Source organism: Peromyscus leucopus, chromosome 7, assembly GCF_004664715.2.
Source record: "Peromyscus leucopus breed LL Stock chromosome 7, UCI_PerLeu_2.1, whole genome shotgun sequence".
Classification (NCBI taxonomy): Eukaryota; Metazoa; Chordata; class Mammalia; order Rodentia; family Cricetidae; genus Peromyscus; species Peromyscus leucopus.
This window is the reverse complement of record NC_051069.1, coordinates 7,273,508-7,287,512: the sequence shown is the minus strand read 5'-3', so window position 1 is coordinate 7,287,512 and position 14,005 is coordinate 7,273,508. Positions and strand designations below refer to the sequence as shown.

Sequence of the window (14,005 nt, the reverse complement as noted above, 5' to 3'; positions counted from 1 at the left end):
ATAAACCAGAGCCTTCAAACTCCGGGTCAGCAGAGTTTCATCTTTCCCCCAGATAATCGTGGACGACGACGACAGTAAGATCTGGTCGCTCTACGACGCCGGCCCCAGAAGCATCCGGTGCCCGCTCATCTTCCTCCCTCCAGTCAGCGGGACTGCAGACGTCTTCTTCCAGCAGATCTTGGCTCTGACTGGATGGGGTTACCGGGTGATCGCTGTAAGTGTGCCCTGCCTCAGCACCGACACCCAGGCTTTGTCCTCCTGCTCCTCACTGACTTTTCTAGCGGGAGCTTTTCGTCCGAAGTAAGATCGTATTTTCCTGTTTCACTTTCAGTCACGCAGCCCTTCACTTTTCTTGTGATGCATCAAACCCTTGGCTGAGAACTCCGCACCACTAAGCTGAGTGCCCGTCTTTTAAAGTCTCCTCAAGGCGTCGTCGTCGAAAAGGCCTTTTGTTTCCGAGAGTTATTTTTTCTTCTTTTTTTTTTTTTAAATAATTTATTTAACTTTATTTTTTGTGCATTGAGAGTGTCAGGTCCCCTGGAATTGGAGTTATAGACAGTTGTGAGCTGCCATGTGGGTGCTGGGAATTGAACCCAGGTCCTCTGGAAGAGCAGCCAGTGCTCTTAACCTCTGAGCCATTTCTCCAGCCCGAGAGTTATTTCTTAACAGAGTTGGGGCTTGATCTCGCTTCCCTCCGTTCCTTCTGAATTTTTCCCTCTAGAATAAGAGTGTTTGTGGGGGAGGTTCCGTTGCTTGTGACAGGGTTGTGATGCCTGTGCCGCAGCACAGGTCGGTGAGGTGGTGTAGCCGCGGTGGCTTCTGGGACCCGCACTGTTATGTTCCCCAGCTGCCTGTGGACTGTCTGGGGGGAGAGAAAGGGGTCTTCTCTGTCTGTGGGAAGAGTGTTCGTTACCCCCATGTCTCGGGGACAGAACACCTGACAGGACAGTGTGGAGGGAAGGGTTTGTTCTGGCTCGCGGTCAAGGGCGCCGCGGGTCATCATGGTGGGGGTGAGGGCTGCAGGGGCGTGGGGCAGGGGCTTGCGTTGCATCTGCAGTTAGCGGCAGAGAGAACGTGGGTGCCCAGCCTGCTTTCTCCTTTATATGTTCAGTCTGTGACCCCAGTCTAGGGCATGGTGCCCCACACATCCAGGGTGGTTTGCCCTCCTCAGCGAGCCTAGATAATCCCTCACCACCATGCCCAGAGGCCGGCCTGCAGGGTGACCGAGGTCCTCCAGAGGTGACAGCACATGTTAACTATCACAGAAGGAAACTGGGTTGCATGGGGGGCCCATCCGACAAATCTGAGTCCTCTTTCTCCTGACAGCCCTTCTCTTGAAAGCACGTGGTACCCGAGCTGCCTCCAGGCCTTTCCTCTGGCTTCAACTCTCATTTCTTCCGCCATTCCTCAGATGGCAAGCCTGAGGGTAATTGTCATGTGTCCTGGGTGTTCAGCCATCCTTCACACACACACACACACACACACACACACACACACACACACACACACACACCAGGAGCGTGAGCACCCTAGCCCTCCACAGCTGTGGGTGGAGCCTGAGCTGCCCTCAGGAATCTGTCCTCTGGAAAACAGCTACTGGCATGGCTTCCTGCCTCACACTGGCCGGCTCCAGGCTCCGAGGCCTTAGTTCTGTCGGATTTTCTTTGCCTTTGAGGTTCTTTTCTGTTTGGGTTTGGTTTGGGGCAGGGGTAGGGGTGGAGAGTAAGACAAGTTCTCTCTCTGTAGCGCTGGCTGTCCTGGAGCTTGCTATGTAGACACCTGGCAAACTCACAGAGATCCACCTGCCTCTGTTTCCTCAGAACCAAAGGTGTGGGGCAGCTCACCCTGCAGGGTTCTTCTTAAAATGACGTTTGTTTGTTTGTTTGTTTGTTTGTTTATTTAGTGTGCATGTGTGCGTGCGTGCCTGTGTGTGTGTGTGTGCATGCGTGCGTGCGTGCGTGCGTGCGTGCGTGCGTGCGTGTGTGTGTGTGTGTGTGTGTGTGTGTGTGTAGGTCCGAGGACAACTTGTAAGAATTACTTCTCTCTCTCCACCACGTGGATCCCAGGAGTCCAACTCCAATCTTCAGGCTTGAGGCCCCTGTCCCTGCTGAACCGTCTCTCCAGCCCCTGTCCCCATTCCTGTAGCCTTAGGGTGAATGCAGAAAAGGCCAGAAGTATCTTCAAAACTGGCAAGATTTGATAGTTAGCAGGTTGGCAGGAAAGCTCAGTGGACAGAGCTCTTGCTGCCTACGGCAAGCACCTTTACCTGCCGCGCCGTCTTGCTGGCCTCTCCCCCTTGTATTGTGAGCTAGTCTCTCACTGAACCTGGAACTCAGGATTCGGCTAGACTAGCTGGCCAGCCAATTTTGGGGATCTGCCTCTAACCAACCCTGGGGTTACAGACACATACCACCTCACCAGCTTTCACATTGGTGCTGAGAATCCAAACTCAGGGCTTCATGCTTGTGCCCGCCCGCCTCACTCACTGCACCACGTCCCCAGCCCGCTTTTGAATTTAAACAGACTTTTCACCGACAGCCGTGAAGTGGTGTTAGTATTCATATATTGTAGATTCTGCCGTGCACCATACTTTGCTGCCGGATCCCATATGCAGCCTGTGTTTGAATTGTCTGTCTGCTGAGGTGCTAATGTAAATTTGCCGCTAACATACTATTTATTTTTTTAAGATTTATTTTGAGGGCCTGGAGAGGTGGCTCAGTGGTTAAGAGCACTTGCTGCTCTTCCTGAGGTCCTGAGTTCAATTCCCAGCAACCACATGGTGGCTCACAACCATCTGTAATGAGATCTGGTGCCCTCTTCTGGCCTGCAGGCAAACATGCTGTATGCATAATAAATAAATAAATCTTAAAAAACAAAACAAAACAAAACAGGACTCTTAAAAAAAAAAAAGATTTATTTTGAGTGAGAGACTGTGTGTGTGTGTGTGTGTGTGTGTCTGCCTGCCTGTCTCTCTGTCTCTGTCTCTTTGTCTCTGTCTGTGCACATGTGTATGCTGGAGGAGTTGAGTTCCTGTAACTGGACTTATCATCAGTTGTGAACTGCCCAGTGTGGATGTTGGAAACCAAACGTGGGTCCTCTGAAAGAACAGCAATTACTCTTAACCACCGAGCCATCTCTCCAGCCCTGTAGGACGTTAATATAGTCCTTCAGATTTATTCAGCTTTACCAAGACTTAATTGTGGGTTGGGGGGGCGGTGATAATTAAATTGTGTACAGCTTTATTACCTACATATGGGATTGGGTTTTGGTTTGGTTTATTCGGTCTTGGAAGTTAAACTCGGAGCCTGTGTATGCTGAACATACGGTCTACCACTGAGTCATGCCCTTAGCTTAATGTAAGACTTTCAATTAAAGCCTTTATAAATACATCCCCCTTTCTTTTAGGGTGTTGTCTACATCCTAGTCTAGCCTTATCCACAAAGAGAATTTTAATAATAAAATATATCAAATTCAAAGTTATCCTGTGATTTACACAGCAGTATCTATCCCATTGATTTTTTTTTTTTTTTTTTTTTTTTTTTTTTTTTTTTTCCGAGACAGGGTTTCTCTGTGTAGCTTTGCGCCTTTCCTGGAACTCACTTGGTAGCCCAGGCTGGCCTCGAACTCGCAGAGATCCGCCTGGCTCTGCTTCCCGAGTGCTGGGATTAAAGGCGTGCGCCACCACCCCCCGGCCCATTGATTTTTTTTAATGGCAATATAAATCTGAGGCTTAAAACAAGACTGTTGTTGAGTTTTGAGTATTTTTAAATGAGGAGACTGGAGATAGAGCTCAGTGATACGTGTGCGTGCGTGTGTGTGCGCGCGCACACACACAGAGAAATTCTTAGGGAACAAGTCTCAGTTCCTAGAAATGAATTTGTTTATATTTTTGTCCTTGTCATCACCATGTCATACTTTTTTTTTTGTCATAGTGAAAATACAGGAATTCAAAAAAACTAAAAAAATTGCAAAGGATCATTTTATTGAATAATTCCTTAAAGAAATGCTACTAAATCGAGGGAGGGTCTTGAGAAACAATTTATCCCAGTTCTCCTGGCTCTTTGAACCTCATGTCCTCAATTCAGAATGAAATTGAGTTTCTTTACCTGAGGAATTCTGGAGTAGTTGCTCTTGACCCTCAGACTATTTGAAAAGGAAGTTGATGTGTACTGAACTTGTGTGTGAGCTGAAGAGATGGCTCTCTGGTTAAGAGCACTGGCTGCTCTTCCAGAGGACTCAGGTTCAGTTCTTGGAACCAACACGGCAGCTCACAGCCATCCATAGCAGCAGCCCCAGGAGATCTGACAGCCTCTTCTGGTTTCCACTGGTACCCACATGCATGTGTGTTCCAGACACAAACACAAACACAAAGATAAGTCTAAAAAGTAAAAAAAATTAAAAGATGTTATTTTCACACATTTTGAAAATGAAGCAAAGGTTGGGCAATGGAAATGTTATGTGATTCCTGAACTATTCAAAAAATGAGTTGCATTTTAAGTTTTTAACATAAAATTTCTATTTCAGTTGCAGTATCCAGTTTATTGGGACCATCTTGAGTTCTGTGATGGATTCAGAAAACTTTTAGACCACTTACAGTTGGATAAAGTGAGTACCCTAAACTAATAACATGTGATTGTACTGTGCATCTTATAAAGGCTAAGGTTGTCTTTTATTTTTTAATAATAGCTTTATTGTGATATGATTCACATATCACACAGTGTACCATTTTTAAAGTAGCAGACAGTCACATATTTAAAATTCCAAGATATATTTGTAGCTGTCAATACTATCAACTTGGGAGCCTTTTTTCCACCCCCTAAAAGGAAATTTATTGGGCCAATGAGATGGTAAAGGCACTTGCCACCAAGCCAGCCCAGGGGCCACATGGTAAATGAGAACTGTAGCTTGTCATGGTGCGGGTTACATGTTGGGCGCCAGTTGTGGGGGTCTTTGTGACTACCAAGCTTAGCAGAATAACAGTCCAAGTGAGATTAAAAAAAAAAAAAAAGCATTTAGGGTCAGTACAACTCAGTATCGAGTGTAGAGTCCGACACCGGGCAGTTTATTTTAGGCATATTTAAGCACAGCACCATTTGAAAAAAAGTTTGCTGGTAATAATTAACTCGTCCTGTGTGCACAATAAAGCTTAAGGCACAAGTACATCAAAAACTTTCAGAAAGTATGTTTGACATCTTCCATAAAGATGGGTTCTATAGATTGATTACATGTGACATCATAAGGGTCTTGGGAGGATCTGGTGTGGTCTCTGTCATACAGGTATCACAAAGGTCACCAGACTGTTAACCACCTCCCAGCCTTCTGGGCGGAAAACATGTTATACGTCTCTTCCTTTGAAGAGACCACTCTTCGTATTTAACATTCCTGGTTTCCCTAGTGCTTATCTAGAGCACAAGGGCCTCTGTGCCTCCTACATCCTCTGACCTCCACAAGCACGCCATGGCACACGTGTGCCTGCATCTACACACGCACACACACACACATTTTTTTTTAAAATGCAAGTAGAAAAGTTATCAGTCACACCCCATATTTCCTCCTAGCTCTGCAACCTCTATGACCTTATTTGCTCTGGACATTTTACCTAAGTATAATTATATGAGATGTGGCCCTTTGTAACTAGCTTTTTCTGCTTAGCATAATGTGTCTCAGGTTCTTTCCAATGTAGCATGGGTCAGCCCAGGTTGAGTATCTCTATCTGAAATGCTTGAGATGGTGTCTCAAATTTGGGAGTAGTTGCATACACTCTATCTGTTGAGTGTCCCTGATCTGAAGATCCAAAATGCTGTAAAATCTGAGATTTTATCAGAATTATGTCCTCAACAAGGGTTTGGTTTCAGGGCATGTACTGACTGGTTGTGTGTGCCAACTTGACACAAGCTAGAGTCATCAGAGAGGAAGGAGCCTCAGTTGAGGAAATGCCTCCATGAGATCCAGCTGTAAGGCATTTTCTCAATTAGTGATTGATAGGGAGGGACCAGTCCATTGTGGGTGGGCCCACCCAGGGTTAGTGGTCCTGCCTTCCATAAGAAAGCAGGCTGAGCAAGCCATGTGAAGCATGCCAGTAAGCAGCACCCCTCCATGGCCTCTGTGCCAACTCCTGACTCCAGGTTCCTGTCCTGTTTGAGTTCCTGTCCTGACTTCCTCAATGATGAACAGCAATGCTGAAGTGTGAGCCAAACAAACCCTTTCCTCCCCAACTTTTTGGTCATGGTGTTTTGTCACAACAACAGAAACCCTGACTAAGAAGGGAATTAGATCATTGTTTTGTTTTGTTTTATTTGAGACAGTCTCATGTAGCCCAGGCTGGCCTCAAGCTCACTATATAGCCAAGCATGATTTTGAACTCCAGGTCTTCTACCTTCCAGTGCTGGCAGGATTAGAGGCATGAACCACCACACTCTGCAACCCATGAGACTGGATCCTAGAAACCTGACTGGGGTGACGAGGGAATGATAGGACAGACAGGTGTACAGAAAAGCTGGGATCGGGTGGGCCATGAGCTCTGATGGAGATGCTCCAGAAGAACTCAGTTGGTTGTATACCCCTGAACAAGGAGGCGGTGGAGGGGAGCAGTTTCAGGTTGTAGTTACCCAGGAGGAGGAAGCCGTGGTTGATAGTGTCTGCACACAGCTGAAGGTCAGTTGTTCATCAACACTTACATTTGGTCCAAGGGAAGGCTTTGCCATTCCCATGGGTCCTAGACATGCTGTGCTGGCATCGGTCGTACACATTCCCTCACCTCCGCTCCCCACAACCTTATCCAGTGTGTTGTTTCCGGGGGTTTTGTTTGTTTGCTCGAGACTTACGTGTATTAGTGTATGCACAGGTACAAGTACTTGCAGAGTCAGCAGAGGATGTTGGGTGTCCTCTGTCATTCTCCACCTGTTCCTGGGAGGCAGGGTCTGGGGCTACAGGGATGTGTGGAACACTGGCTTGTCACATGGCTGTTAGGATCCAGACTCTGCAGCAAACACTCTTAACTGCTGAGTCATGTTTTAATCTTGTGCATTGTTTTCTTGATGGGGCAAATACATGTATTTAAAGTCTGTTAAATTTCTAACTGCTGCAGCTGTTTCAGCCTGCTAGGTGGTGATGGCATATTCTGTGATTCATAAAAATTGAAGCAACTCAGTGTTTTAGGATCTGCCTTATGTTTGTTTATAATTAGGTCCATCTGTTTGGGGCATCTTTGGGAGGCTTTTTGGCACAGAAATTTGCAGAATACACGCACAAGTCTCCGAGAGTCCACTCCCTCATCCTCTGCAATGCCTTCAGTGACACATCCATCTTCAACCAAACGTGGACTGCAAACAGGTAAGAACGGAAGTTTTTCAGTGTCGGCTGTGGGGAAGTTTGATTCAGCAGCAACAGAAAATGGACAAGATCAGAACGCTGTGCACGCCACACTCCGCTCTTCTCTTTCTCAGTCTGGGTTCAGCGTGTAGTCACGTGCTTTCACAGTCTCTCTGGGGGTCTACAGTAGCAGACGCTGTTCTGTCCTGCTTACCTCGTAAGATCGGGTCCTCTAAATTGACAATTTCGTGTGGATTTTCCCATTTTTCTATTGTGCTCTGCTGTAAGTCTTCACAGTTTGCTCTCCTTCCTTTCTGGGCTATTGCCCTGAGGGGCGATCTTTCGCACAAAGGTGAAGAACACTTAGTTCATGGTGGTGTGATCGTGACACTTCGTGTCCCATTCTTCAGAATTGCTTTAGAATTTACATAGTAGAATTACTTTAGGGGCTACCAGTGAGGTACCAGGTTCCCCTCAACGATCCTTTCATTGCTTTTAACGTTTTATTTTTAATCTTTGCGTGTGTGAGTGCAAGCCGCGGTGCACTGTGGCAACCAGGACACCTTGGGTGTGAGTCCTGACATTCCCTGCTGTGTGTATGCCAGGGTAGCTGGTCCCATGAGCCTCTGGGGAGTCTCCCTGCTTGCTGTGGGTGCTGTAGGATTACAGGCTGGTGCTACTGCTTCTGGCTTTGTGTGGGTTCCAGGGATCTGAACTCAGATCCTCGCCGCATTCATGACAGACACTTACTCCATGGAGTCATCTCCCCAGCCCGGTTTTAACATTTTACTTGATCAATTAAATAATATCTTAAGGCCAGTGTGTACTTATTGTCAGGAAGGCTAGTCTCTACTTTGAACTCAAGTCCATTTACTTTCCACTAGAAAAAGACCCAGTGAATTAAGGACAAGTTGTGAGGAAAGGATTTACTTGGTAAATCAGCAAGACCCAGATCTGAAGGCTAGGGTCCTGAACGATCACCTTAACAGAGATTTTTATTTTACTATGTGTTAGAACAGGTTTTAAGCTTTAATTGTGGAAACTTGGTAATGTGTTGATTAGCTGTGCTGGTTTAAATGCTGAGAAAGAGCTGTGTCCTCAAGGAAGCCTGGGCCTTTCCAGCCAAGGATTCCAGTGGTGCGTTTATTCTCTTCCTCCTGTGTTAGATTCCAGTCCACAGCCTTGTGGGACAGGGCACTGACTCCAGGGGTTACTTAATGAGAAAAGAGAGGTGATTTCAAAACGGAATTGCTTCACTTGGAGGTAGAAGTCTGCCCTGGTAGGTGAACTTCTGTAGCCATCCCAGCAAAACCAACTCTTGGCCTCATTTACTAAGCGTCATTCTGGCTCGGGGCTTTAACTACAGGCCAGGTTAAAGGTGAAGTCAGGTTTGCCTCCCTTGTTCTAAGGGCACCCACAGTTCCTCTTTGGAATAAGCCCAGGGCAGAGATGGATTCGCACCATCCCCATTCACTGTATAGTTTCTGGGTAAGGCCTCAGAAGAGATCATCTCCATTTGTTCATATGTCTTCATTAGTAAATATATCTCGTAAATCCCACACTAAAGAGAAATAGTGAGCAGAAGTCTTGTAGGACTCGGGCATTTTGATGCATAAGCCATCTTCCCCAAGGCTGGTGTTCCCAGCCAAACATAGGAGGTTGTGTCAGAATGCAAGGGGTTTGCTAGCATTGAGGGAAAGGACAAGTGCCACCAGTGTGTGTCACCAAGCCTCTGCTGAGTGACAGTTCGGGAATCTGACTGTCCTGGCGATGGATCCACAGTCTAAGCTAGGTCTAGACCCTTTGGCAGATGGGTTTCTCAGAAGTACTTGAATTGGGCTGGTTCACTTTGCTGCATGCTCATGGTCTGCTCCCTATTCCTGGGAGGTTTGTAGGACCTGGTCACCGGGCAGAAATGGATGGCATGGCCCTGGTTTATACAGACCTGCTAGAGCCAAACTCGGATAAAGGTTACTATTACTCCAGTGTTTTTCCTACCCAGTCTCCCCTGGTCCTTGACTAAGTCAGCTTGTTCTCCTACAGAGGGAGAGATCTCAAGTGGCCTGCCCTATAGGAGAGTTTTACATTTATTGTTGTATATGATGTGTGACTCTAGGGCACACATGTGCCACAGAGCCTTTGGGAGGTTAAAGGGCATCTTTCAGGAGTCTGTTCTCTCCTACTTTGTTGAGGCAGGGTGTCTCTCTTTCTGACAAGCTACATAGTCCAGGCTGACTGGCCCAGCAAGCTTTTGGGTCCTTCTCCTGGCTCTGCTTCCCATCTCACAGTAGGAGTTGGTGCTTGCCACCATGTGTGACTTTTTCATGGGTTCTAGGAACAGAACTCAGGTTACACAACAAATGATTTTACCCACTGAGCCACCCCAGATACTATTTATTCCAAGTTGGTTTCTTGACAGATTTTGTAACGGTTTTCTTACTGGTCTTTTTCATTGCCCAGGGCCTCCTAGAAGAGTGTAGTTTCCAAGTAATAGGTAGTATTCTAGACACTGGTTGGGTGACAGCTGGGGCACAAGAAGGTCCATTGTTCTTTTAAGATTTTATTTTTAAAAATACTGTGTGCACGCATGTGAGTGTGAGTACCCATGGAGTCCAGAAGAGGGCACTAGATCCCCTGGAGTTACAGGCACTTCTGAGCTGCCCAGAATGGGTGATGGGAACCAAGCAGTGGGTGCTATGAACCGCCAAGCACCTCCCCAACCCCTGGCACTGGCTTTAAGGAAGCCAGATTCCAGGATATTTTTCTTTCTTTCCTTCTTTCTTTCTTTTTTTTTTTTTTTTTTTTTTTTTTTTTTTTTTTTTCTTTTTTTTTTTTTTTTTTTTGGTTTTTTGAGACAGGGTTTCTCTGTGTAGCTTTGCGCCTTTCCTGGAAGTTGCTTTGGAGACCAGGCTGGCCTCGAACTCACAGAGATCCACCTGCCTCTGCCTCCCGAGTGCTGGGATTAAAGACGTGTGCCACCATCGCCCGGCCTCCAGGATATTTCTTTACGAGTTCTTTGATAATCCAAGTCCAATAGGCCTTTACCCACCTAGAAAATATATATCTACAAAACTCACAAAGGTCTTGGAGCACTGGAGGGACACTAACTTGCCACTCTTTGCTGGAGCACAGAGGTCTCATTTTCCCTTCTTCAGATTTTTAACGCATACTAGTTTTGTTGCTTTGGGAGTTTTGAGATGGGGGGGAGGGGCTCACTTTATAGCCCTGAACTCTCAGAAGTCTGCTTGCCTCCGCTTCCTGTGTGCCAGGACTAAAAGGTGTGCATCCCCACACCTGGTGTTGGAGTTTTTGTAACCCAGACTGGTTTCAGAATCTTCTGCCTCTGCTCCCCTAGCGCTGGGATTACAGGTATTACCACCAAACCTGGTCCACGCCATGAAGTCTTAGGGTGGCGTGTTAGACAGTCCTGTAGAAAAAGAGTCCCATGTACATCGTCACACCCATCGGGAGACTGCCGTGCAGTGGGGTGTGTTGTCACAGTCTCGGCAAGGGCTTCCTAGAGCTGAGTGACCTCCAGAGCACCGCATACATCCAGGACTACAGGTCAACAGTGAAATCCTAAGGCTTGGTAAGAGTGCTGTGCAGCAGCATGGGGACCCGAGTTAAAGTCCCCAGCACCCATGTATAAGCAGAACACATCCGCACCTGCCTATAACCCCAGTGCTGGGTGGGGCAGCGGTGGAGACAGAAGGATTGCTAGCCAGACAGCCTAGCCTAAAAACAGTGAGCTCCAGCTTCAGTGGGACCCTGTCTCAAGGGAATAAGGCCAAGAGTGATAGAAGACAGCTGCGTCCTCTGGCATGTATCTCACACACAGCAAAGTCCTGTTCTTCAGGCCTTTCTTTTCTTTATTGGTATATGAAAGTTTATTTTGACATAAATCAATTCGAGGTCCCGTTAGAACTGAGCGGTCACCAACTCCAACAGCCTTCTTCACAGCTTTATGAGCCAGCTTTCCACTCACTAGATTATCCCTTCTGGTGGTCGTAACAGTAGATTATGGTCACCTAGGGATGCTGTGAGCAGCCACTAGTAACTGCAAGATTTTCAGCAACCTGCTTTCTTCCCTTGGCTAAGCCTAGCACCCCATATGATGCTTTTTGCCTCCTGAACTATCGCTCTTGTCTTTGGGTTCCCCGGAATGCTTTTACCATGTGCCCGTTCCAGCAGTAGGCAAAGCCTGATCAGAGGCCCAGACGGCTGCACATACTAGTTCAATAATCTGTAGGCAGTCATACCTGGGGTGGTGGCATATTTTGAGGTATGATTCCCCGCAGAGGTAGCTCATCCCACACTAGGACTGGCCAGTCGTATGGCGGGGTGGTTTCCCATTCCTGAGGAAAGAATGTGGTAGAGGACATGCTCAAAGGTTGTCCCACGGGTTTGGTGCATGTCAGGTGAGCCTCAGCCACCGAACTGCAGCCCCACCCTCGGGGCTTCGGCCTTTCCAGACTCTAATGTCACTTAAAATGACATGGTAGAACCAAGACGTGGTGGTATGAACCTGACATCCTAACACCCAGAAAACTGCGGAGAAATCGTCAGAGGTTAACAAGAGCCTGTCTCAAACAACAAAACAAAAGCCTCCTACAGTGGTTTACATTAAACCCGTAATTGGCATTCCAAGTTCTGCAAGGGAAGAAAACAAAAACAGCCATTTACCCCAGATCCAGTCAAGTGCTGCCTGGACTTGTTTATACACTGGCAGATACTTCCCTGCCTCTAAGACAGTGGTTCTCAACCTGTGGGTCACGACCCCACAAGGGTACCATATCAGATATTTACAGTTCATAACAGTGGCAAAACTACAGTTACGAAGTAACAAAATAATTTTCTGGCTGGGGGGTCAGCACACCATGAGGACTGTATTAAAGGGTCACAGCATTAGGAAGGCTGAGAACCACTGCTCTAGAACAAAGCAGATTATAAGGAGGGGAGTTGTGTGCTTGTCTGTGGCTTAGCACGTGGCAGTTTGTAACCTTCGGTCGCTTCTATGTTGGCAAGGCTCTGCTGAGCAGGTCCTGCCACTTGAATGCAAACAGCTCTTGTCTCCAAGAGTGGTAGTTGGCAGCAGAGTGAAAGGCACGAGGGTGCAGATTCGGGACAGTTCTGTTTCCCTTAGACCTTGAGGCCTTGAGACTCAGTTGAAGGGGGGGGGGCTGTTTTTTTTTTTGTTTTGTTTTGTTTTGTTTTTTTTTGAGTGCTGACATATCAAGTCTGGTAGGACTGTATTTGTATAAATATTAAAATTGTACTTTATTAAGACAGATCTCACTAAACTCAGCCTCTGCCAGCTTCACCCTCCCAAGAGCTGGTACTAAAGGCACATGCCACCATGCCTGGCTAATAAGTCTTATTCTCTCCATCTCTCATAGAGGCGGAATCTCTCACTGGAACTCCAGGACTTTCTGAATAGCTAGTCTAGCTGGCCAGCTAGCCGTGGGAATCCCGTGCCTTTACCTCCCGTGTGCTCTGCGCACCGGCTCGGGCACTGGGGATCTGAACCCCAGGCCTCAAGTCTGCAGGGCAAGCACTTGACCTTTGATCCATCTCCCCAGCACTCCCTTATGACAGGTTCTCGTGTTTTCTAGGCTGGCTTCCAACTCTCTAGAGGTGACCTAGAGGTCTTGATCCTCCCAAGTGCTGGGTTATAGGTGTGGACCACCATACAAGTTTACGCAGTCCTAGGGATTGAACCCAGGGCATTTGCATGATAGGCAAGCACTCTACCAACTGAGCCATATCCCACTCTGTTCTTAATATCACGCTCATGCCACGTGATCTGGTGCATGCTGAGGCAGGGTGATCACAAGTTTGAGATCAGTCTGAGCTTGTATGTACATGGTGAGACCCTGTATGAAAACGAAAGAGGCCACGCTCGCCTTTCCCAGGTGTTGTGACCACCTCATGGTCAGCACTGATGTATCCTCTCTAGGGACTAGGAATAGATGGATCTTTGGAGCTTTATTGTAGCTCATGAGTCCCGTTGAGTCTTGTTTGGAAACCCCTTCACCCCCTTGCTAAAGCTTAATAGGGGAATGCCTCCTTTGTAGATGTACTCTATCAAGGCAGCCACTAGGGGGCTACCTGGCTGGAGCTGGTGTGCCCACTGCCAGCCTTGTCAATCATCTCCTGGTAACAGCATGTACAGTCGATGCATTGCAGACAGAGGTGAATTGTTCCTTGGAAGGAAGTCTTTCTGTAGGGGAGATTGTTGTTTTATCAGTTAAGCAAGCGTGATGTTGTGAAGTGTCCAGGACCCAGAGACCTCCACAGGCATTGTCGGGAGGTGGCTGCCTGGCCAAACTCTGTCCGACTTCATCGCTCCTGGGTTTTTTTGTTTGTTTGTTTTAGTTATCCTTCACAAACTTTGTTACTTGCTGGGCTCTCTGATGTTTCCTTATCTTTCTTGTACCATTTAGAGCAATCCAACCATTCTTCTTTAGGACAAAAATGTTATTTTTCCAAACAAATCCTTTCTTAGAAAAAACTTTTCTCACCACACCACAAAATATATCTTCATACTTACACTTTTCTTTATATTTCTCTCTTCCATGTGTACTGGTTCTTTCCTGCCTTACTGCATTCCTTAAAATATATGTCTTCAGGCCATGTGTGGTGGTACATGCCTTTAATCCCAGCACTCTGGAGGAAGTGAATTCAAGGCCAGCTG

General features: G+C 47.0%; 1 protein-coding gene across 1 annotated transcript in view; it reads left to right on the top strand.

Annotated features, from left to right (window-relative positions):
- The window catches only part of Spg21 (SPG21 abhydrolase domain containing, maspardin), a 31,466-nt gene that overhangs the window by 8,165 nt on the left and 9,296 nt on the right, over positions 1-14,005 (top strand). Inside the window, 3 exon segments of the mRNA XM_028866555.2 lie at positions 53-214; positions 4,525-4,605; positions 7,187-7,332. Coding sequence (XP_028722388.1) covers positions 53-214; positions 4,525-4,605; positions 7,187-7,332 — 389 coding nt within the window.